The sequence below is a fragment of the Salmo trutta genome, chromosome 40, assembly GCF_901001165.1.
Source record: "Salmo trutta chromosome 40, fSalTru1.1, whole genome shotgun sequence".
Taxonomy (NCBI): domain Eukaryota; kingdom Metazoa; phylum Chordata; class Actinopteri; order Salmoniformes; family Salmonidae; genus Salmo; species Salmo trutta.
The window spans coordinates 14651850-14679424 of NC_042996.1; the positions used below are offsets into that span (position 1 = coordinate 14651850).

At 43.2% G+C, this 27575-nt stretch overlaps 1 protein-coding gene across 5 annotated transcripts in view; it reads left to right on the top strand.

Moving 5' to 3' along the window:
* The window catches only part of LOC115179968 (scm-like with four MBT domains protein 2), a 141667-nt gene that overhangs the window by 91263 nt on the left and 22829 nt on the right, over positions 1 to 27575 (top strand). For 3 of the 5 annotated variants that reach the window (XM_029741785.1, XM_029741786.1, XM_029741788.1), the window contains one exon: positions 18347 to 18367. The exons of the other annotated variants lie outside the window; for them this stretch is intronic. In XM_029741785.1, the coding sequence (XP_029597645.1) occupies positions 18347 to 18367 (21 nt within the window). The remainder of the gene's footprint in view (positions 1 to 18346; positions 18368 to 27575) is intronic. 5 annotated transcript variants of the gene reach the window in all.

The following is a 27575-nucleotide window of genomic DNA, read 5'->3' on the forward strand; positions in this document are numbered from 1 at the left end:
TCCTAATATAAAACACCTGAAGCTGGTTTACCTGACCCCTAATATAATACAACACCCGTAGCCTTGACTTTACCTGACCTCCTAGTATAATACCAACACCTGTAGCTGGACTTTACCTGACCTCCTAGTATAATGCAACACCTGTAGCTGGACTACTTACTGACCTCCTAGTATAATGCAACACCTGTAGCTGGACTTTACCTGACCTCCTAGTATAATGCAACACCTGTAGCTGGACTTTACTGGACCTCCTAGTATAATGCAACACCTGTAGCTGGACTTTACCTGATCTCCTAGTATAATGCAACACCTGTAGCTGGACTTACCTGACCTCCTAGTATAATACAAACACCTGTAGCTGGACTTTACCTGAGCCCTCCTCGTATAATAAAATGCCTGTAGCTCGACTTACCTGACCTCCGAATATAAACAACACCCGTAGCTGGACTTTACCTGACCTCCGAATATAATACACCCACCGTAGCTGGACTTTGCCTTATCTCCAAGAATAATAAAGACCCTGTAGCTGGACTTACCTGACCTCCTAGTATAATACAACACCCGTAGCTGGACTTTACCTGACCTCCTAGTATAATACAACACCTGAAGCTAGACTTTACCTCACCTCCTAGTATAATACAACACCTGCAGCTGGACATTACCTGACCTCCTAGTATAATACAACACCTGTAGCTGGACTTTACCTGACCTCCTAGTATAATACAACACCTGTAGCTGGACTTTACCTGACCCTAATATAGTATAATACAACACCTGTAGCTGGACTTTACCTGACCTCCGAATATAATACAACACCTGTAGCTGGACTTTACCTGACCTCCTAGTATAATACAACACCTGAAGCTGGACTTTACCTGATCTCCTAGTATAATAAAATGCCTGTAGCTGGACTTTACCTGACCTCCAAGAATAATACAACACCTGTAGCTGGACTTTACCTGACCCTTAATATAATACAACACCCGTAGCTGGACTTTACCTGACCTCCGAATATAATACAACACCCGTAGCTGGACTTTGCCTGACCTCCAAGAATAATACCTGTAGCTGGACTTTACCTGACCTCCTAGTATAATACAACACCCGTAGCTGGACTTTACCTGACCTCCTAGTATAATACAACACCTGAAGCTGGACTTTACCTGACCTCCTAGTATAATACAACACCTGTAGCTGGACATTACCTGACCTCCTAGTATAAAGCAACACCCGTAGCTGGACTTTACCTGACCTCCTAGTATAATGCAACACCTGTAGCTGGACTTTACCTGACCTCCTAGTATAATACAACACCCGTAGCTGGATTTTACCTGACCTCCTAGTATAATACAACACCTGTAGCTGGACTTTACCCGACCCCTAATATAATACAACACCTGTAGCTGGACTTTACCTGACCTCCTATTATAATACAACACCTGTAGCTGGACTTTACCTGACCCCTAATATAATACAACACCTGTAGCTGGACTTTACCTGACATCCTACTATAATACAACACCTGTAGCTGGACTTTACATTACCTCCTAGTATAATACAACACCTGTAGCTGGACTTTACCTGACCCCTGATATAATACAACACCTGAAGCTGGACTTTACCTGACCTCCTAATATAATACAACACCTGAAGCTGGACTTTACCTGACCCCTGATATAATACAACACCTGTAGCTGGACTTTACCTGACCTCCTAATATAATACAACACCTGAAGCTGGACTTTACCTGACCCCCTAGTATAATACAACACCCGTAGCTGGACTTTACCTGACCTCCTAGTATTATACAACACCCGTAGCTGGACTTTACCTGATCTCCTAGTATAATACAACACCTGTAGCTGGACTTTACCTGACCTCCTATTATAATACAACACCTGTAGCTGGACTTTACCTGACCCCTAATATAATACAACACCTGTAGCTGGACTTTACCTGACATCATAGTATAATACAACACCTGTAGCTGGACTTTACCTGACCTCCAAGAATAATACAACACCCGTAGCTGGACTTTACCTGATCTCCTAGTATAATACAACACCTGTAGCTGGACTTTACCTGATCTCCTAATATAATGCAACACCCGTAGCTGGACTTTACCTGACATCCCAGTATAATACAACACCTGTAGCTGGACTTTACCTGACCTCCTAGTATAATACAACACCTGTAGCTGGACTTTACCTGATCTCCAAGAATGATACAACACCTGTAGCTAGACTTTACCTGATCTCCTAGTATAATACAACACCTGTAGCTGGACTTTACCTGACCTCCGAATATAATACAACACCTGTAGCTGGACTTTACCGGACCTCCAAGAATAATACAACACCTGTAGCTGGACTTTACCTGACCTCCTAGTATAATACAACACCCGTAGCTGGACTTTACCTGATCTCCAAGAATAATACAACACCTGTAGCTAGACTTTACCTGATCTCCTAGTATAATACAACACCTGTAGCTGGACTTTACCTGACCTCCTAATATAATACAACACCTGAAGCTGGACTTTACCTGACCCCTAATATAATACAACACCCGTAGCTGGACTTTACCTGACCCCCTAGTATAATACAACACCCGTAGCTGGACTTTACCTGACCTCCTAGTATAATACAACACCTGTAGCTGGACTTTACCCGACCCCTAATATAATACAACACCTGTAGCTGGACTTTACCTGACCTCCTATTATAATACAACACCTGTAGCTGGACTTTACCTGACCCCTAATATAATACAACACCTGTAGCTGGACTTTATCTGACATCATAGTATAATACAACACCTGTAGCTGGACTTTACCTGACCTCCTAGTATAATACAACACCTGTAGCTGGACTTTACCTGACCCCTGATATAATACAACACCTGAAGCTGGACTTTACCTGACCTCCTAATATAATACAACACCTGAAGCTGGACTTTACCTGAACCCTGATATAACACAACAACTGTAGCTGGACTTTACCTGACCTCCTAATATAATACAACACCTGAAGCTGGACTTTACCTCACCTCCTAGTATAATACAACACCTGCAGCTGGACATTACCTGACTTCCTAGTATAATACAACACCCGTAGCTGGACTTTACCTGACCTCCTACTATAATACAACACCTGTAGCTGGAATTTACCTGATCCCTAATATAATACAACACCTGTAGCTGGACTTTACCTGACCTCCTAGTATAATACAACACCTGTAGCTGGACTTTACCTGACCCCTAATATAATACAACACCTGTAGCTGGACTTTACCTGACATCCTAGTATAATACAACACCTGTAGCTGGACTTTACCTGACCTCCTAGTATAATACAACACCTGTAGCTGGACTTTACCTGACCCTAATATAGTATAATTCAACACCTGTAGCTGGACTTTACCTGACCTCCGAATATAATACAACACCTGTAGCTGGACTTTACCTGAACTCCTAATATAATACAACACCCGTAGCTGGACTTTACCTGACCTCCTAGTATAATACAACACCTGTAGCTGGACTTTACCTGACATCCCAGTATAATACAACACCTGTAGCTGGACTTTACCTGACCTCCTAGTATAATACAACACCTGTAGCTGGACTTTACCTGACCTCCTAATATAATACAACACCCGTAGCTGGACTTTACCTGATCTCCAAGAATAATACAACACCTGTAGCTAGACTTTACCTGATCTCCTAGTATAATACAACACCTGTAGCTGGACTTTACCTGACCTCCGAATATAATACAACACCTGTAGCTGGACTTTACCGGACCTCCAAGAATAATACAACACCTGTAGCTGGACTTTACCTGATCTCCTAGTATAATACAACACCTGTAGCTGGACTTTACCTGACCTCCTAATATAATACAACACCTGAAGCTGGACTTTACCTGACCCCTAATATAATACAACACCCGTAGCTGGACTTTACCTGACCTCCTAGTATAATACAACACCTGTAGCTGGACTTTACCTGACCTCCTAGTATAATGCAACACCTGTAGCTGGACTTTACCTGACCTCCTAGTATAATGCAACACCTGTAGCTGGACTTTACCTGACCTCCTAGTATAATGCAACACCTGTAGCTGGACTTTACCTGACCTCCTAGTATAATGCAACACCTGTAGCTGGACTTTACCTGATTTCCTAGTATAATGCAACACCTGTAGCTGGACTTTACCTGACCTCCTAGTATAATACAACACCTGTAGCTGGACTTTACCTGACCTCCTAGTATAATAAAATGCCTGTAGCTCGACTTTACCTGACCTCCGAATATAATACAACACCCGTAGCTGGACTTTACCTGACCTCCGAATATAATACACCACCCGTAGCTGGACTTTGCCTTATCTCCAAGAATAATAAAAGACCTGTAGCTGGACTTTACCTGACCTCCTAGTATAATACAACACCCGTAGCTGGACTTTACCTGACCTCCTAGTATAATACAACACCTGAAGCTAGACTTTACCTCACCTCCTAGTATAATACAACACCTGCAGCTGGACATTACCTGACCTCCTAGTATAATACAACACCTGTAGCTGGACTTTACCTGACCTCCTAGTATAATACAACACCTGTAGCTGGACTTTACCTGACCCTAATATAGTATAATACAACACCTGTAGCTGGACTTTACTTGACCTCCGAATATAATACAACACCTGTAGCTGGACTTTACCTGACCCCCTAGTATAATGCAACACCTGAAGCTGGACTTTACCTGATCTCCTAGTATAATAAAATGCCTGTAGCTGGACTTTACCTGACCTCCAAGAATAATACAACACCTGTAGCTGGACTTTACCTGACCCTTAATATAATACAACACCCGTAGCTGGACTTTACCTGACCTCCGAATATAATACAACACCCGTAGCTGGACTTTGCCTGACCTCCAAGAATAATACCTGTAGCTGGACTTTACCTGACCTCCTAGTATAATACAACACCCGTAGCTGGACTTTACCTGACCTCCTAGTATAATACAACACCTGAAGCTAGACTTTACCTGACCTCCTAGTATAATACAACACCTGTAGCTGGACATTACCTGACCTCCTAGTATAAAGCAACACCCGTAGCTGGACTTTACCTGACCTCCTAGTATAATGCAACACCTGTAGCTGGACTTTACCTGACCTCCTAGTATAATACAACACCCGTAGCTGGATTTTACCTGACCTCCTAGTATAATACAACACCTGTAGCTGGACTTTACCCGACCCCTAATATAATACAACACCTGTAGCTGGACTTTACCTGACCTCCTATTATAATACAACACCTGTAGCTGGACTTTACCTGACCCCTAATATAATACAACACCTGTAGCTGGACTTTACCTGACATCCTACTATAATACAACACCTGTAGCTGGACTTTACATTACCTCCTAGTATAATACAACACCTGTAGCTGGACTTTACCTGACCCCTGATATAATACAACACCTGAAGCTGGACTTTACCTGACCTCCTAATATAATACAACACCTGAAGCTGGACTTTACCTGACCCCTGATATAATACAACACCTGTAGCTGGACTTTACCTGACCTCCTAATATAATACAACACCTGAAGCTGGACTTTACCTGACCCCCTAGTATAATACAACACCCGTAGCTGGACTTTACCTGACCTCCTAGTATTATACAACACCCGTAGCTGGACTTTACCTGATCTCCTAGTATAATACAACACCTGTAGCTGGACTTTACCTGACCTCCTATTATAATACAACACCTGTAGCTGGACTTTACCTGACCCCTAATATAATACAACACCTGTAGCTGGACTTTACCTGACATCATAGTATAATACAACACCTGTAGCTGGACTTTACCTGACCTCCAAGAATAATACAACACCCGTAGCTGGACTTTACCTGATCTCCTAGTATAATACAACACCTGTAGCTGGACTTTACCTGATCTCCTAATATAATGCAACACCCGTAGCTGGACTTTACCTGACCTCCAAGAATAATACAACACCCGTAGCTGGACTTTACCTGATCTCCTAGTATAATACAACACCTGTAGCTGGACTTTACCTGACCTCCGAATATAATACAACACCTGTAGCTGGACTTTACCTGACCTCCAAGTATAATACAACACCCGTAGCTGGACTTTACCTGATCTCCTAGTATAATACAACACCTGTAGCTGGACTTTACCTGACCTCCTAGTATAATACAACACCTGAAGCTGGACTTTACCTGACCTCCTAATATAATACAACACCTGAAGCTGAACTTTACCTGACCCCTAATATAATACAACACCCGTAGCTGGACTTTACCTGACCTCCTAGTATAATACAACACCCGTAGCTGGACTTTACCTGACCTCCTAGTATAATACAACACCTGTAGCTGGACTTTACCCGACCCCTAATATAATACAACACCTGTAGCTGGACTTTACCTGATCTCCTAGTATAATACAACACCTGTAGCTGGACTTTACCTGACCTCCTAGTATAATACAACACCTGAAGCTGGACTTTACCTGACCTCCTAATATAATACAACACCTGAAGCTGAACTTTACCTGACCCCTAATATAATACAACACCCGTAGCTGGACTTTACCTGACCTCCTAGTATAATACAACACCCGTAGCTGGACTTTACCTGATCTCCTAGTATAATACAACACCTGTAGCTGGACTTTACCTGACCTCCGAATATAATACAACACCTGTAGCTGGACTTTACCTGACCTCCAAGAATAATACAACACGCGTAGCTGGACTTTACCTGATCTCCTAGTATAATACAACACCTGTAGCTGGACTTTACCTGACCTCCTAGTATAATACAACACCTGAAGCTGGACTTTACCTGACCTCCTAATATAATACAACACCTGTAGCTGGACTTTACCTGACCCCCTAGTATAATACAACACCTGTAGCTGGACTTTACCTGACCTCCTAGTATAATACAACACCTGTAGCTGGACTTTACCTGACCCCTAATATAATATAACACCCATAGCTGGACTTTACCTGATCTCCTAGTATAATACAACACCCGTAGCTGGACTTTACCTGATCTCCTAGTATAATACAACACCCGTAGCTGGACTTTACCTGACCCCTAATATAATACAACACCTGTAGCTGGACTTTACCTGACATCCTAGTATAATACAACACCTGTAGCTGGACTTTACCTGACCTCCTAGTATAATACAACACCTGTAGCTGGACTTTACCTGACCCTAATATAGTATAATACAACACCTGTAGCTGGACTTTACCTGACCTCCGAATATAATACAACACCTGTAGCTGGACTTTACCTGAACTCCTAATATAATACAACACCCGTAGCTGGACTTTACCTGACCTCCTAGTATAATACAACACCTGTAGCTGGACTTTACCTGACATCCCAGTATAATACAACACCTGTAGCTGGACTTTACCTGACCTCCTAGTATAATACAACACCTGTAGCTGGACTTTACCTGACCTCCTAATATAATACAACACCCGTAGCTGGACTTTACCTGATCTCCAAGAATAATACAACACCTGTAGCTAGACTTTACCTGATCTCCTAGTATAATACAACACCTGTAGCTGGACTTTACCTGACCTCCGAATATAATACAACACCTGTAGCTGGACTTTACCGGACCTCCAAGAATAATACAACACCTGTAGCTGGACTTTACCTGATCTCCTAGTATAATACAACACCTGTAGCTGGACTTTACCTGACCTCCTAATATAATACAACACCTGAAGCTGGACACTACCTGACCCCTAATATAATACAACACCCGTAGCTGGACTTTACCTGACCTCCTAGTATAATACAACACCTGTAGCTGGACTTTACCTGACCTCCTAGTATAATGCAACACCTGTAGCTGGACTTTACCTGACCTCCTAGTATAATGCAACACCTGTAGCTGGACTTTACCTGACCTCCTAGTATAATGCAACACCTGTAGCTGGACTTTACCTGACCTCCTAGTATAATGCAACACCTGTAGCTGGACTTTACCTGATCTCCTAGTATAATGCAACACCTGTAGCTGGACTTTACCTGATCTCCTAGTATAATACAACACCTGTAGCTGGACTTTACCTGACCTCCTAGTATAATAAAATGCCTGTAGCTCGACTTTACCTGACCTCCGAATATAATACAACACCCGTAGCTGGACTTTACCTGACCTCCGAATATAATACAACACCCGTAGCTGGACTTTGCCTTATCTCCAAGAATAATAAAAGACCTGTAGCTGGACTTTACCTGACCTCCTAGTATAATACAACACCCGTAGCTGGACTTTACCTGACCTCCTAGTATAATACAACACCTGAAGCTAGACTTTACCTCACCTCCTAGTAAAATACAACACCTGCAGCTGGACATTACCTGACCTCCTAGTATAATACAACACCTGTAGCTGGACTTTACCTGACCTCCTAGTATAATACAACACCTGTAGCTGGACTTTACCTGACCCTAATATAGTATAATACAACACCTGTAGCTGGACTTTACCTGACCTCCGAATATAATACAACACCTGTAGCTGGACTTTACCTGACCCCCTAGTATAATGCAACACCTGAAGCTGGACTTTACCTGATCTCCTAGTATAATAAAATGCCTGTAGCTGGACTTTACCTGACCTCCAAGAATAATACAACACCTGTAGCTGGACTTTACCTGACCCTTAATATAATACAACACCCGTAGCTGGACTTTACCTGACCTCCGAATATAATACAACACCCGTAGCTGGACTTTGCCTGACCTCCAAGAATAATACCTGTAGCTGGACTTTACCTGACCTCCTAGTATAATACAACACCCGTAGCTGGACTTTACCTGACCTCCTAGTATAATACAACACCTGAAGCTAGACTTTACCTGACCTCCTAGTATAATACAACACCTGTAGCTGGACATTACCTGACCTCCTAGTATAATGCAACACCCGTAGCTGGACTTTACCTGACCTCCTAGTATAATGCAACACCTGTAGCTGGACTTTACCTGACCTCCTAGTATAATACAACACCCGTAGCTGGACTTTACCTGACCTCCTAGTATAATACAACACCTGTAGCTGGACTTTACCCGACCCCTAATATAATACAACACCTGTAGCTGGACTTTACCTGACCTCCTATTATAATACAACACCTGTAGCTGGACTTTACCTGACCCCTAATATAATACAACACCTGTAGCTGGACTTTACCTGACATCCTAGTATAATACAACACCTGTAGCTGGACTTTACCTGACCTCCTAGTATAATACAACACCTGTAGCTGGACTTTACCTGACCCCTGATATAATACAACACCTGAAGCTGGACTTTACCTGACCTCCTAATATAATACAACACCTGAAGCTGGACTTTACCTGACCCCTGATATAATACAACACCTGTAGCTGGACTTTACCTGACCTCCTAATATAATACAACACCTGAAGCTGGACTTTACCTGACCCCCTAGTATAATACAACACCCGTAGCTGGACTTTACCTGACCTCCTAGTATTATACAACACCCGTAGCTGGACTTTACCTGATCTCCTAGTATAATACAACACCTGTAGCTGGACTTTACCTGACCTCCTATTATAATACAACACCTGTAGCTGGACTTTACCTGACCCCTAATATAATACAACACCTGTAGCTGGACTTTACCTGACATCATAGTATAATACAACACCTGTAGCTGGACTTTACCTGACCTCCAAGAATAATACAACACCCGTAGCTGGACTTTACCTGATCTCCTAGTATAATACAACACCTGTAGCTGGACTTTACCTGACCTCCTAATATAATGCAACACCCGTAGCTGGACTTTACCTGACCTCCAAGAATAATACAACACCCGTAGCTGGACTTTACCTGATCTCCTAGTATAATACAACACCTGTAGCTGGACTTTACCTGACCTCCGAATATAATACAACACCTGTAGCTGGACTTTACCTGACCTCCAAGAATAATACAACACCCGTAGCTGGACTTTACCTGATCTCCTAGTATAATACAACACCTGTAGCTGGACTTTACCTGACCTCCTGGTATAATACAACACCTGAAGCTGGACTTTACCTGACCTCCTAATATAATACAACACCTGAAGCTGAACTTTACCTGACCCCTAATATAATACAACACCCGTAGCTGGACTTTACCTGACCTCCTAGTATAATACAACACCCGTAGCTGGACTTTACCTGACCTCCTAGTATAATACAACACCCGTAGCTGGACTTTACCTGATCTCCTAGTATAATACAACACCTGTAGCTGGACTTTACCTGACCTCCTAGTATAATACAACACCTGAAGCTGGACTTTACCTGACCTCCTAATATAATACAACACCTGTAGCTGGACTTTACCTGACCCCCTAGTATAATACAACACCTGTAGCTGGACTTTACCTGACCTCCTAGTATAATACAACACCTGTAGCTGGACTTTACCTGACCCCTAATATAATATAACACCCATAGCTGGACTTTACCTGATCTCCTAGTATAATACAACACCCGTAGCTGGACTTTACCTGACCTCCTAGTATAATACAACACCCGTAGCTGGACTTTACCTGACCCCTAATATAATACAACACCTGTAGCTGGACTTTACCTGACATCCTAGTATAATACAACACCTGTAGCTGGACTTTACCTGACCTCCTAGTATAATACAACACCTGTAGCTGGACTTTACCTGACCCTAATATAGTATAATTCAACACCTGTAGCTGGACTTTACCTGACCTCCGAATATAATACAACACCTGTAGCTGGACTTTACCTGAACTCCTAATATAATACAACACCCGTAGCTGGACTTTACCTGACCTCCTAGTATAATACAACACCTGTAGCTGGACTTTACCTGACATCCCAGTATAATACAACACCTGTAGCTGGACTTTACCTGACCTCCTAGTATAATACAACACCTGTAGCTGGACTTTATCTGACCTCCTAATATAATACAACACCCGTAGCTGGACTTTACCTGATCTCCAAGAATAATACAACACCTGTAGCTAGACTTTACCTGATCTCCTAGTATAATACAACACCTGTAGCTGGACTTTACCTGACCTCCGAATATAATACAACACCTGTAGCTGGACTTTACCGGACCTCCAAGAATAATACAACACCTGTAGCTGGACTTTACCTGATCTCCTAGTATAATACAACACCTGTAGCTGGACTTTACCTGACCTCCTAATATAATACAACACCTGAAGCTGGACACTACCTGACCCCTAATATAATACAACACCCGTAGCTGGACTTTACCTGACCTCCTAGTATAATACAACACCTGTAGCTGGACTTTACCTGACCTCCTAGTATAATGCAACACCTGTAGCTGGACTTTACCTGACCTCCTAGTATAATGCAACACCTGTAGCTGGACTTTACCTGACCTCCTAGTATAATGCAACACCTGTAGCTGGACTTTACCTGACCTCCTAGTATAATGCAACACCTGTAGCTGGACTTTACCTGATCTCCTAGTATAATGCAACACCTGTAGCTGGACTTTACCTGATCTCCTAGTATAATACAACACCTGTAGCTGGACTTTACCTGACCTCCTAGTATAATAAAATGCCTGTAGCTCGACTTTACCTGACCTCCGAATATAATACAACCCCCGTAGCTGGACTTTACCTGACCTCCGAATATAATACAACACCCGTAGCTGGACTTTGCCTTATCTCCAAGAATAATAAAAGACCTGTAGCTGGACTTTACCTGACCTCCTAGTATAATACAACACCCGTAGCTGGACTTTACCTGACCTCCTAGTATAATACAACACCTGAAGCTAGACTTTACCTCACCTCCTAGTATAATACAACACCTGCAGCTGGACATTACCTGACCTCCTAGTATAATACAACACCTGTAGCTGGACTTTACCTGACCTCCTAGTATAATACAACACCTGTAGCTGGACTTTACCTGACCCTAATATAGTATAATACAACACCTGTAGCTGGACTTTACTTGACCTCCGAATATAATACAACACCTGTAGCTGGACTTTACCTGACCCCCTAGTATAATGCAACACCTGAAGCTGGACTTTACCTGATCTCCTAGTATAATAAAATGCCTGTAGCTGGACTTTACCTGACCTCCAAGAATAATACAACACCTGTAGCTGGACTTTACCTGACCCTTAATATAATACAACACCCGTAGCTGGACTTTACCTGACCTCCGAATATAATACAACACCCGTAGCTGGACTTTGCCTGACCTCCAAGAATAATACCTGTAGCTGGACTTTACCTGACCTCCTAGTATAATACAACACCCGTAGCTGGACTTTACCTGACCTCCTAGTATAATACAACACCTGAAGCTAGACTTTACCTGACCTCCTAGTATAATACAACACCTGTAGCTGGACATTACCTGACCTCCTAGTATAATGCAACACCCGTAGCTGGACTTTACCTGACCTCCTAGTATAATGCAACACCTGTAGCTGGACTTTACCTGACCTCCTAGTATAATACAACACCCGTAGCTGGACTTTACCTGACCTCCTAGTATAATACAACACCTGTAGCTGGACTTTACCCGACCCCTAATATAATACAACACCTGTAGCTGGACTTTACCTGACCTCCTATTATAATACAACACCTGTAGCTGGACTTTACCTGACCCCTAATATAATACAACACCTGTAGCTGGACTTTACCTGACATCCTAGTATAATACAACACCTGTAGCTGGACTTTACCTGACCTCCTAGTATAATACAACACCTGTAGCTGGACTTTACCTGACCCCTGATATAATACAACACCTGAAGCTGGACTTTACCTGACCTCCTAATATAATACAACACCTGAAGCTGGACTTTACCTGACCCCTGATATAATACAACACCTGTAGCTGGACTTTACCTGACCTCCTAATATAATACAACACCTGAAGCTGGACTTTACCTGACCCCCTAGTATAATACAACACCCGTAGCTGGACTTTACCTGACCTCCTAGTATTATACAACACCTGTAGCTGGACTTTACCTGATCTCCTAGTATAATACAACACCTGTAGCTGGACTTTACCTGACCTCCTATTATAATACAACACCTGTAGCTGGACTTTACCTGACCCCTAATATAATACAACACCTGTAGCTGGACTTTACCTGACATCATAGTATAATACAACACCTGTAGCTGGACTTTACCTGACCTCCAAGAATAATACAACACCCGTAGCTGGACTTTACCTGATCTCCTAGTATAATACAACACCTGTAGCTGGACTTTACCTGACCTCCTAATATAATGCAACACCCGTAGCTGGACTTTACCTGACCTCCAAGAATAATACAACACCCGTAGCTGGACTTTACCTGATCTCCTAGTATAATACAACACCTGTAGCTGGACTTTACCTGACCTCCGAATATAATACAACACCTGTAGCTGGACTTTACCTGACCTCCAAGAATAATACAACACCCGTAGCTGGACTTTACCTGATCTCTTAGTATAATACAACACCTGTAGCTGGACTTTACCTGACCTCCTAGTATAATACAACACCTGAAGCTGGACTTTAGCTGACCTCCTAATATAATACAACACCTGAAGCTGAACTTTACCTGACCCCTAATATAATACAACACCCGTAGCTGGACTTTACCTGACCTCCTAGTATAATACAACACCCGTAGCTGGACTTTACCTGACCTCCTAGTATAATACAACACCTGTAGCTGGACTTTACCCGACCCCTAATTTAATACAACACCTGTAGCTGGACTTTACCTGACCTCCTATTATAATACAACACCTGTAGCTGGACTTTACCTGACCCCTAATATAATACAACACCTGTAGCTGGACTTTACCTGACATCCTACTATAATACAACACCTGTAGCTGGACTTTACATGACCTCCTAGTATAATACAACACCTGTAGCTGGACTTTACCTGACCCCTGATATAATACAACACCTGAAGCTGGACTTTACCTGACCTCCTAATATAATACAACACCTGAAGCTGGACTTTACCTGACCCCTGATATAATACAACACCTGTAGCTGGACTTTACCTGACCTCCTAATATAATACAACACCTGTAGCTGGACTTTACCTGACCTCCTAGTATAATACAACACCTGTAGCTGGACTTTACCTGACCTCCTAGTATAATACAACACCTGTAGCTGGACTTTACCCGACCCCTAATATAATACAACACCTGTAGCTGGACTTTACCTGACCTCCTATTATAATACAACACCTGTAGCTGGACTTTACCTGACCCCTGATATAATACAACACCTGAAGCTGGACTTTACCTGACCTCCTAATATAATACAACACCTGAAGCTGGACTTTACCTGACCCCTGATATAATACAACACCTGTAGCTGGACTTTACCTGACCTCCTAATATAATACAACACCTGAAGCTGGACTTTACCTGACCCCCTAGTATAATACAACACCCGTAGCTGGACTTTACCTGACCTCCTAGTATTATACAACACCCGTAGCTGGACTTTACCTGATCTCCTAGTATAATACAACACCTGTAGCTGGACTTTACCTGACCCCTAATATAATACAACACCTGTAGCTGGAATTTACCTGACCCCTAATATAATACAACACCCGTAGCTGGACTTTACCTGACCTCCTTGTATAATGCAACACCCGTAGCTGGACTTTACCTGACCTCCAAGAATAATACAACACCCGTAGCTGGACTTTACCTGATCTCCTAGTATAATACAACACCTGTAGCTGGACTTTACCTGACCTCCTAATATAATGCAACACCCGTAGCTGGACTTTACCTGACCTCCAAGAATAATACAACACCCGTAGCTGGACTTTACCTGATCTCCTAGTATAATACAACACCTGTAGCTGGACTTTGCCTGACCTCCGAATATAATACAACACCTGTAGCTGGACTTTACCTGACCTCCAAGAATAATACAACACCCGTAGCTGGACTTTACCTGATCTCCTAGTATAATACAACACCTGTAGCTGGACTTTACCTGACCTCCTAGTATAATACAACACCTGAAGCTGGACTTTACCTGACCTCCTAATATAATACAACACCTGAAGCTGAACTTTACCTGACCCCTAATATAATACAACACCCGTAGCTGGACTTTACCTGACCTCCTAGTATAATACAACACCCGTAGCTGGACTTTACCTGATCTCCTAGTATAATACAACACCTGTAGCTGGACTTTACCTGACCTCCGAATATAATACAACACCTGTAGCTGGACTTTACCTGACCTCCAAGAATAATACAACACCCGTAGCTGGACTTTACCTGATCTCCTAGTATAATACAACACCTGTAGCTGGACTTTACCTGACCTCCTAGTATAATACAACACCTGAAGCTGGACTTTACCTGACCTCCTAATATAATACAACACCTGTAGCTGGACTTTACCTGACCCCCTAGTATAATACAACACCTGTAGCTGGACTTTACCTGACCTCCTAGTATAATACAACACCTGTAGCTGGACTTTACCTGACCCCTAATATAATATAACACCCATAGCTGGACTTTACCTGATCTCCTAGTATAATACAACACCCGTAGCTGGACTTTACCTGATCTCCTAGTATAATACAACACCCGTAGCTGGACTTTACCTGACCTCCTAGTATAATACAACACCCGTAGCTGGACTTTACCTGACCTCCTTGTATAATACAACACCCGTAGCTGGACTTTACCTGACCTCCTAGTTTAATACAACACCTTTAGCTGGACTTTACCTGACCTCCTAATATAATACAACACCCGTAGCTGGACTTTACCTGACCTCCTAGTATAATACAACACCCGTAGCTGGACTTTACCTGATCTCCTAGTATAATACAACACCTGAAGCTGGACTTTACCTGACCTCCTAGTATAATACAACACCTGAAGCTGGACTTTACCTGACCTCCTAATATAATACAACACCTGAAGCTGGACTTTACCTGACCCCTAATATAATACAACACCCGTAGCTGGACTTTTCCTGATCTCCTAGTATAATACAACACCTGTAGCTGGACTTTACCTGACCTCCGAATATAATACAACACCTGTAGCTGGACTTTAGCTGACCTCCAAGAATAATACAACACCCGTAGCTGGACTTTACCTGATCTCCTAGTATAATACAACACCTGTAGCTGGACTTTACCTGACCTCCTAGTATAATACAACACCTGAAGCTGGACTTTACCTGACCTCCTAATATAATACAACACCTGTAGCTGGACTTTACCTGACCTCCTAGTATAATACAACACCTGTAGCTGGACTTTACCTGACCTCCTAATATAATACAACACTTGAAGCTGGACTTTACCTGACCTCCTAGTATAATACAACACCTGTAGCTGGACTTTACCTGACCCCTAATATAATACAACACCCGTAGCTGGACTTTACCTGACCTCCTAGTATAATACAACACCCGTAGCTGGACTTTACCTGATCTCCTAGTATAATACAACACCCGTAGCTGGACTTTACCTGACCTCCTAGTATAATACAACACCCGTAGCTGGACTTTACCTGACCTCCTAGTATAATACAACACCTGTAGCTGGACTTTACCTGATCTCCTAGTATAATACAACACCTTTAGCTGGACTTTACCTGATCTCCTAGTATAATACAACACCCGTAGCTGGACTTTACCTGATCTCCTAGTATAATACAACACCTGTAGCTTGTAGAGACCCCAATATAACCTGTTCACACAGACACAGTGCACCCTATCCCAAGACACACACACACGCTCACGCACACGCACACACACACACACACACACACACACACACACACACACACACACACACACACACACACACACACACACACACACACACACACACACACACACACACACACACACACACACAGTCTCAGCCTGTTATGACACTCTACCCTGACCTGGCCCAGCCCTTGTGAGTCAATAAGAGTGTGAGCTCATTCTGCCTAGTCAGCCAACACACAACAGCTGACTGCTCTGTTTAGTCAAACCTGCCCAGAAACACACAACTGACACCCAAATACATTTAGCCACTTTAATTCAAGGTGGACTCGGATGAACACGAAGGGTGCTCATAAAGTGATTCTTTATTTAGCTTGTTTTATTTGTTGAGCACACTCAAACACACACACACACTCAATTTAACCTCATGTAATATTAGCTACGGTAAATATAGCAGGTCACCTTTTCTCCACCTCTAATGCTCTAGCTAACCTCATGTTCTCCCTTTCTACCCCCTGATCCTTCGGTTTCACCCCTTCCAAAGCTTGTCAAAAGTAAATCCCATCTATAATTTAGCATCCGATCCTCCTTTCATAGGCCGTTCTAGAAAAGGCATTTTCACACCGGATCATCTCATCCACATGACTCACCCTCCATAACAGAGTTTTGATTTATTTATGCTGAATTTGCTTCTACCTGACTTTTTTTCACACCGCAGTCTTTACCTGGTGGCAAATCTCACTGTGGGGTAAAAATAGGACAGTGTAAGAATATATATAATAGACCTATAGAAACTGCAGCAGTGGGGGATAAAATGTGCTAGATTTTTATGTAGTTTTATTTGACCTTTTAACACATACACTGGAGCATGAGTGGCCACAAGAGACACATAGAGGATCTCCGTGTTGGCAGAGAGCTGATGGGTTGAGGGGACTGAATGGCAATGAAATGGACTCTGTAATAACCATGAGTGTTTAGTGGGTTAGATGACACCCAAGGGACTGGGTAGTTGACACACACCATGGCACGCACACACTCTCGTTTTGATTTGACTCAAGAGATTTTGCGTTTATGGGTTTGTCTATAATAAGGGTTTGCATGAGAGGTGGACAGACTATTGGTGTGAGTGTATGTGTGTTTGCTATCTACTGTATGCGGCTCAGTGAATAGGACTGGTAGACCTAATGTATTTGCAGAACAGGAACAGGTAGGGAGTGGAAGGCTGTAGTGTCTTTCACTAAGCTGGGAAAGTAATATTAGGTTACATTTAGACAACCTTTCCTCTTTATGTTTTCTCCTTGATACGATAATTGATCAAATAACAGTATTTCTCCCCTTCATAGTTTTTTGTCATCAAGCCTCTTGCGTCACGCCAAGCAAAGTATGTGTGTGTGTATGCGTTCGTGCGTGTTTCTATGTTACAGTTACCTTTATTTCTTTTTGTTTCTCAGATAACGTTTACCTAAGAAAAGGTAAGCAGCCCTATCAGTCTTCCTGACTAACTCGCCTGCCTTCCTGCTGGCTCTTCTCAGCAAGGAAAAGTCTAAATGTGATCCTTGGGGCATCCAACTCTGACATCACCCCATTGAAGTTGATTTTTAAAACAGTTGTTAGGGTTAAGGTTAGGGTTAGCTAGGGTTTTGGTTATGGTTAGGTAGGTAGGTTAGGGTAGGGGTTAGGTTTAGGGTTTAGGGTTGGGACGTCCCAAGGATTCTGCATATCACTAACCTTCTCAGCATTGCATGTGTGCTTCCTTTTCCTCCTCCTTGTCAGCTTACAGGAAGTTGCCTCGGAGTTTGTTTAATTCTTATACCCCCCACCCCCCATCTTTCTGCATGCCCCTCTGTATTTCCCCATTTCTGCACCTCTCCCCCACCTATTATTTTGGAGGAATAGATAATAGAAGTGAGGCCAGCACACTTCTATCTGTATTAGGGGGGTTCTTGAATTACAGTGGCATTTGGGCATGGCATTTTGGTAACATCAAATATACCTTTTAGGTAAATTAGGAAATGGAGTCCACAAATTCTCAAATCTAAGGTTGCCAATACTTTAAAAAAGACTTTACCGTGATATGATTAATCATTTTACTCATGTTATTTCCTTTCATATAAATTGACTAACACCAAGTGACACTTTGTATTTAGACACACCAAATTATTAATGGAATCCTCAAATGTATGACATTCTAACAGGGTGTGATATGCTAATACTTAAAAAATATATATAGACCCGTCCCCCGATAAGTTTGCCACTGGAGAGAATGCTCAAGGTCCTTGTAATCAATGATTTTCAAGGTGGTAACACCAATGAAATAAAACTGATGGACACACATTATACTAGTTTAAAAAAAAGAAGGTAATTTAATAGCCTTCCTTGTTTTTGTTGATCTATACAATATATTTCATACTTTTGTTCATTGTTGAAAATAATAGGCTTATCTATCTATCTTTAAATCTCCAAACCATGTCACTACACCTCTACACATCACCAGTGGGACAATCCAATTTGCTAGCCCCCAGTAGTATCTACAATGCATACAAATAGATGTGTTGCAGTATAAAGGACCTATGTACACACATTCTGTGGTAGTCCGTCTCACTGTTGTTTACAGGCTGATTTAACTGGGGAGGGGGCAGAGTTCAGAATATAACTTTGCAACATGTGTGCGCGTGTGTCAGTGGTGTAAAGTACTTAAGTAAAAATACTTAAGAAGTACTAATTACTACTTTTTTAGTATCGGTACTTTACTTTATTTATATTTTTGACAACTTTTACATTACTACATTTCTAAAGAAAATTATGTACTTTTTACTCAATACATTTTCCCTGACACCCAAAAGTACTTTTGAATGCTTAGCAGGACAGCAAAGATGGTCTAATTTAAGAGGACGTCCTTGGTCATCCCTACTGCCTCTTATCTGGCGGACTCACTAAACATGCTTCGTTCGTTAATGATGTCTGAGTGTTATCTGTAAAAAAAGAAAAAAGAAAAAAAAGAAAATGGTGCTGTATGGTTTGCTTAATACATGGAATTTGAAATAATTTATACTTTGACTTAGTATATATTTTAGCAATTACATTTACTTTTGATACATAAGTATAATTAAAACCAAATACTTAGACTTTTACTGAAGTAGAATTTTACTGGGTGATTTTCACTTTTACTTGAGTCATTTTCTATTAAGGTATCTTTACTTTTTCTCATGCTGCTTACGCCAAGTCCTGACTCTGCCATCAGCATGACGCAACACGGACCGGGATTCCATGCCCACTGGAGCTGCTTCTTGTTTTTAGCTGATAGGAGTGGAACCCAGTGTGGTTTGCTGCAACAGCCCATCCGTGACAAGGATCTAGAAGTTGTGCGTTCCATTCAGCACACCACTGTTGTACTATGCCTTTATGTGCCTGTTTGTGGCCCACCTGTTAGCTTGCACCATTCCTGCCGTTCTCCATCGACCTCTCTCATCAGCGAGCTGATGCCCACAGGACTGCCCCTGACTGGATGTTTTTGGTTTGTCGCACCATTCTCCTTAGACAAAGTCATGCGTGAAAAGCCCAGGAAGCCGGCTGTTTCTGAGAGCCGAGAACCGGTGTGTCACGAGTGTGTGTAGGAACGGACCAAGGCGCAGCGTGAATATTGTTCCACATATTTTATTATAATGTGAAACTATGCAAGATATACAATAAACCATAAACAAAACAATAAACCATAAACAAAACAACAAACCGTGACGAAGAGGTGCTACATGCACTAACTCAAAATAATCTCCCACAAACAAAGGTGGGAAAAACAACTACTTAAATATGATCCCCAATTAGAGACAACGATGACCAGCTGCCTCTAATTGGGGATCATCCAAAAAAAACAACATAGAAAAACAGAAACTAAAACCAAACACAGAAAAATAGAAAAATAAAAATAGAATAAACCCCCCCAGTCACGCCCTGACCTACTCTACCATAGAAAATAAAAGCTTTCTATGGTCAGGACGTGACAGTACCCCCCCCTGAAAGGTGTGGACTCCGGCCGCAAAACCTGAAACCAAAAGGGAGGGTTGGGGCGGTTCTGGTGCAGGACGAAGAACCTTCTCATTCCGCGGATCCTCCCGCATCGGAGGCAGTTCTGGTGCGGGACGAAGAACCCTCTCATGCTGCGGAGACTCTCAACGCTGGAGACTCCGGACCGCAGACCGGCGCTGGAGACTCCAGGCCGCGGACCGTCTCAGGAGGCTCCGGGCCGCGGGCCGTCTCAGGAGGCTCCGGGCCGCGGGCCGTCTCAGGAGGTTCCGGACTGTGGGCCGTCTCAGGAGGTTCCGGACTGTAGGCCGTCTCAGGAGGTTCCGGACTGTAGGCCGTCTCTCTGGACTGGGAACTGTCGCTGGAAGCTCTGGACTGGGAACTGTCGCCGGAAGCTCTGGACTGGGAACTGATGCCAGAAGCTCTGGACTGGGAACTGTCGCCAGAAGCTCTGGACTGGGAACTGGGACTAAATGCGGGGCGCTGGCACAGGACGAACTGGGCTGTGAATGCGCACTGGCGACACAGTGCGTAGAGCTGGCGCAGGATATCTTGAACCGAGGAGGCATACTGGAGACCAGGAGCGCTGAGCCGGCACAACCCGTCCTGGCTGAATGCTCACTTTAGCCCGGCAAATGTGGGGCGCAGGCACAGTGCGCACCGGGCTATGAATGCGCACTGGAGATATAGTGCGCATCACCGCATAACACGGTGCCTGACTGGTCACACGCTCCTCACGGTACGCACGCCCGCTCTGCAGCGCTCTCAAAGCCAACACCTCTCTCCAGAATCTTTCGTCGAGTTCCTCACTCAACTCCCTGACTGGCTCTGGTTCACCCCTCGGCTCCGCCGACCACTCCGTGTGCCCCCCCCCCAAATTTTTTTTTTTTTGGAGCTACCTCTCGGGCTTCCGTTGTTGCCGTGCTAATTCCTCGTATCGTCGCCGTTCTGCTCTCGCTTCCTCTATCTCCTCCTTCGGACGGCGATACTCCCCTTCCTGCCTCCAGGGTCCTTTCCCATCCAATATTTCCTCCCAGGTCCATTCCTCTTGACCACGCTGCTTGGTCCTCTGGTGGTGGGAGATTCTGTCACGATTGTGTATAGGAACGGACCAAAGCGCAGCGTGGGTATCGTTCCACATATTTACATTTTAATGTGAAACTATGCAAAACATACAATAAACAAAACAACAAACCGTGACGAAGAGGTGCTACATGCACTAACTCAAAATAATCTCCCACAAGCAAAGGTGGGAAAAACAACTACTTAAATATGATCCCCAATTAGAGACAACGATGACCAGCTGCCTCTGATCATCCAAAAAACCCAACATAGAAAAACAGAAACTACAACCAAACAACATAGAAAAATAAAACTAGAATAAACCCCCCCAGTCACGCCCTGACCTACTCTACCATAGAAAATAAGAGCTCTCTATGGTCAGGACGTGACACGGTCCTCCTGGCACAGATGATCATACCACGCTCAGTCGCTTAGGTCACTAGTTATTCCCATTCTAACGTTCAATCGAACAGTAAATGGATGCCTGTCTGCCTGCTTTATATAGCAAGCCACATCCACGTGACTCACTGTCTGTAGGAGCGAACCATTTTTGTGGATGGGGTGGCCACTAAGTGTGTTTTCTTAATAAATAACTGTTAAATAAAACATGTATTTGTCATGTTAAAACCATTTTAAATTGTGCCAAAGTCAAGCAACCGCATTTACCACCACAATTCAAGAATGACCCATTATTTTTTTCATCCTAGCACCGGTATTCTCAAGTTCAGGATGTGCATATCACCTTCCAGTTCCACAAGTGTGTATTACCAGAATTAAACTCTCTGACAGTCTTCCACTAGACAGCAGGTGTCTCAACCTAGGATCTTAGCTTGTCTAGACACGGCTGACACTCTGCCTGCTCGGCACATTCTACAACACATTCTCAGAATTCACCAGGATTCCTACTGCAGAATTACCTGTGTGTGTGTGTGTGTGTGTGTGTGTGTGTGTGTGTGTGTGTGTGTGTGTGTGTGTGTGTGTGTGTGTGTGTGTGTGTGTGTGTGTCTGTGTGTGTGTGTGTGTGTCTGTGTGTGCGGGGCTCTACATTTTATATTTTTAATTGGTAGCACTGGTGCGCCTAACTTAAAGTTAGAAGCACCACTCTTAAATGTGCACACAACACAATGCCACAGATGTCTCAAGTTGAGGGAGTGTACAATTGGCAGGCTGATTGCAAGAATCTCCACCAGAGCTGTTGCCAGAGAATCTAATGTTAATTTCTCTACTATAAGCCGATTCCAACGTCGTTTTGCAGAACTTGGCAGCGCGTCCAACCAGTCTCACAACCGCAGACCACGTGTTACCATGCCAGCCCAGGACATCCCCATCCGGCTTCTTCACCTGTGGGATTGTCTGAGACCAGCCACCCGGACAGCTGATGAAACTGTGGGTTTGTCTGAGACCAGCCACCCGGACAGCTGATGAAACTGTGGGTTTGCACAACCAAAGAATTTCTGCACAAACTGTCAGAAACTGTCTCGGGAAGCTAATCTACGTGCTCGTCGTCCTCACCAGGGTCTTGACCTGACTGCAGTTTGGTGTCGTAACCTACTTCAGTCGGCAAATGCTTACCTTCGATGGCCACTGGTTTCAACTGGGCGAGCGGTTTGCTGATGTCAACTTTGTGAACACAGTGCACCATGGTGGCGGTAGGGTTGTGGTATATAGTATTATGGTATATAGTGTTATGGTATATAGTGTTATGGTATATAGTGTTATGATATAGGAAGGCATAAGCTACGGACATTTTATCGATGGCAGTATGGCAATTTGAATGCACAGAGATACCGTGACGAGATCCTGAGGCCCATTGTCGTGCCATTCATCCTCCTCCTTCACTTCATGTTTCAGCATGTGTTTGCTTTGCCCTAGCTAGTGCATTTTATGTAAAGGTAGCATTAGCGATGAGTTTCCTTCAGACTAACTGGCATTTTGCAAAGAGCAAGATTCACAAACTATTATGATAATAGAGAAAACGACATGGGGATTCATATTTAGAAGCAATGTGGAAAGCTGCATCGTTGTTGTTTTGGAACAATCTGTTGAGTGACATGCTGAGGGAAACTGTCACAGTGTGGAGAAACTGTCCGTGTGCTGCCTCCCTGTTGAGTGAAGGGGTGGGGCTTCAGCCTGTCGTGTTTCAAATCAAATCAAATTTGATTTGTCACATGCTCCGAATACAACAGGTGTAAACCTTACAGTAAAATGCTTACTTACAAGCCCTTAACCAACAATGCAGTTTTAAGAAAAATAAGTGTTAAGTAAAACATAGATAAGTAAAAAATAAAAGTAACAAATAGTTAAAGAGCAGCAGTAAAATAACAATAGTGAGGCTATATACAGGGGGTGCCGGTACAGAGTCAATGTGCGGGGGCACCGGTTAGTCGAGCTAATTGAAGTAATATGTACATGTAGGTAGAGTTAAAGTAACTATGCATAGATTATAAACAGAGAGTAGTGGTTCCAGCGAAATATTGTTACGCTTTACATTTTTTCAAATTTTGCACAGCAAAGTGTGTGTGTGTGTGTGTGTGTGTGTGTGTGTGTGTGTGTATGTCAGGAGCTTTGAAGGTATCACAAGTTTAGTCATGTGATAACAGTGCTGCTCTCAGAACCCCACAGAGGTCACTTGCACACTTACTCCTTCCTGCCAGGACCTGCTAGAGAGGAGGCTCTGAGATGGGGCTCAGGCCTACTTCACAGCTCTGTGTGTGTGTGTTTGTATGTGTGAACACTCTCTTGACCTGCCTCTGTCCTTAATAGTGCAGGGATGAATCCTTAGTTGGCAGGAAGGACTACACACACATCAACCTGGTCAAAGACAAGCCAACTAACACAAGGCAGTCAGAAAGAGCAGGCCAGGACTGATTTGATACCCAAATGACCCATCCTCCCTATCTCCACCACCTGATTTGCGACAGCTTTGTATTTACTTGCTGTGTAGTGTAGTATAGTGTGGATGGGTGTAGTCCCATCTCCAATCTCATTTGCTTGTGTCCATTTTCATAATGATTATGTAACTAGTGTTGGATGTATTTAGTGTGGGCCAGTCTTGTTCTCTGTCTAGCCCAGGTGATATTAGGTTTAGCCATGCTTGTCATTATTGCAGCCATTTACAAACGCCCCACCCCACCTACACACACTTCTCACACACACTCTTAACCCCTTACGTCCTGGGGAAGTAAATTCCCTGCACTTACTGTAAACACATCTGAGTTCATTCATATTTCATGGCTGTCTCTTATTCGCTCCTGACTTCTCATCAACATGGCTTTACGTTAACTAGCTAGGGCGTCTCCCTCGTGGGAAAACGCCTACACGTGATTTAGCCTATCACAACAGATCTATCCTGTCTATCCTGTTGGCTGTCATTCAGTGACTATTGAGCTAGATTTCTGACTATAAATTACATTCGCCTGTATCTCTGCTGTTGATTTTGTCTTTCTACTTTGTGTATTTTGGCATTTTTCTAAAAGGTAGTTTGTGGTCGCCAACCCACCTGGTTAAACAATGGGGTATTTACTAGCAGTAGATTACTAGATTGTTACTGGTATATATTAAACCCTGATATAGGGTCTGAGGTAATACTAGTAATTCAGTCTTACAAGACCCCCAGAAGACTTGGTAGATAGGCATTGTATCTGTGTGGTTTACTATGCCACTGTAATAATAATGACTAGATAAGCACTGTGTGAGACTGAGAATAAATCGTCTAATTTGGTCCCATTAGCCCTGATTAAAATCTGCTGTACTGCTGTGATCACAGATGAAAACATCCCTCCCTGCCATGATACAGGCCAGACTTGTTCTTTTAGTAATCGCTTTGATTATCTTAAATACGCTTTTGAATTAGCCTTCACTGTCTGTTTACACAATGGCTTGTTGTTGGATATGCAAATATTTTTTTTCGATGTTGGATATTTGTTTGGATGTCTCCCAGTGTAGCAAAAGCTAGGAGAGGAGAGGAGAGGCGAGGAGAGGAGAGGAGAGGCGAGGAGAGGAGAGGCGAGGAGAGGAGAGGCGAGGAGAGGAGAGGAGAGGAGAGGAGAGGAGAGGAGAGGAGAGGAGAGGAGAGGAGAGGATGAAAGATTGAAGAGAACCCCCTCTCCCCTTTTCTAAGTAAATTATGCAGTTATTGTTTTGTGGAAGTCAGGATTTGCCTCAGTGTCTATCGCCTGGAGGATGGGCAAGACAAAGGAAAAAAATATATAATTTACATGCAAACTAGTACTGTAACTACATTCTGGATCGGAGGGAGCCGAGGAGGTAGAAAAGAGAGGGGGGGAGGGAGGGAGGGAGGGAGGGAGGGAGGGAGGGAGGGAGAGGGGGATGGGCAGAAGTTCAGATGCCGAAGCAGCAGCCTGCATTCTGCTCCGTGGCCTATTCTAAATGGCTTGATGACTAATCTAGCAGGATCTGTAAAAATAGTTGATCTATTTCTGCACACCGGAGATCATCAGGAGCACTGTGTGTGTGTGTGTGTGTGTGTGTGTGTGTGTGTGTGTGTGTGTGTGTGTGTGTGTGTGTGTGTGTGTGGGTGTGTGTGTGTGTGTGTGTGTGTGTGTGTGTGTGTGTGTGTGTGTGTGTGTGTGTGTGTGTGTGTGTGGAAAAAACACTATTATTAACCAGGGGTGGTGTGGAGAGATGCACTGGGGCAGAGATACATTATTTGCACCATGTATGGAAAAAAGGATCCACCATGTCCCGAGACAGTGATTTGTTTGTAGGAAAATGAATTGACTGTTTCTCTCAATCTGGCTTCAGAAGAATATACTAATGAGAGAATATAAAATGCGGGAAAAATACCTCTGTTCTCTCCCATAGGAATGAATTATTCTATTTGTTTTCTAAGTGTGGCTTGGCTTAATAACAGGTAGCGATGTAATCCTCCATGATCTAGGCTACTGGCCACTAGTCGTTCTACTGTGACTCATCTTATCTCGCCCCATTGAGTCAGATATTCTCAGAATCTTTGCGTCCAATTAGTTACTGTAAACCTAGAGCATTATATTTCTTTGGAGAGGGGTGGATAACTCATCACTTAAAATAGATTACTCTAGTTGTGTGTGTGTGTGTGTGTGTGTGTGTGTGTGTGTGTGTGTGTGTGTGTGTGTGTGTGTGTGTGTGTGTGTGTGTGTGTGTGTGTGTGTGTGTGAGACTTACTAGAACCACAAAGTTTCTAAACCACAGAGCTTCTAAACATCGCGAGACTTCCGGAAACAATTGCGAAACCGACCAAGCAGACCAGGCCGGTTTTTGGGGTTTGAGAAGTCAATGAGAGAAGTGAAAAATGGTGTGTCATACACCTGCGTAATGACTTGGGTTGTCAATTCATTTTGGCCCGCTTCCATACCGACTGTATACTGGCACGACAAGTCAAGCAGTTTTTTTGTTCAATATGGCCCTTGCCCTGTTTGAGTTTGACACCCTTGCCTTAGTTGTTCATAATCTTGAAATCTAAAGGCACAACCTCGATTCAAGCCAATTTCTTAAGTAGTTGAACATATTACTCCAACTGTGTGAAAGTGACAAACTGAAACATTTAACATTTTAGTTAAAAACAACTTTATATCAAAGGAGTGCCTTTTGATTTGATGG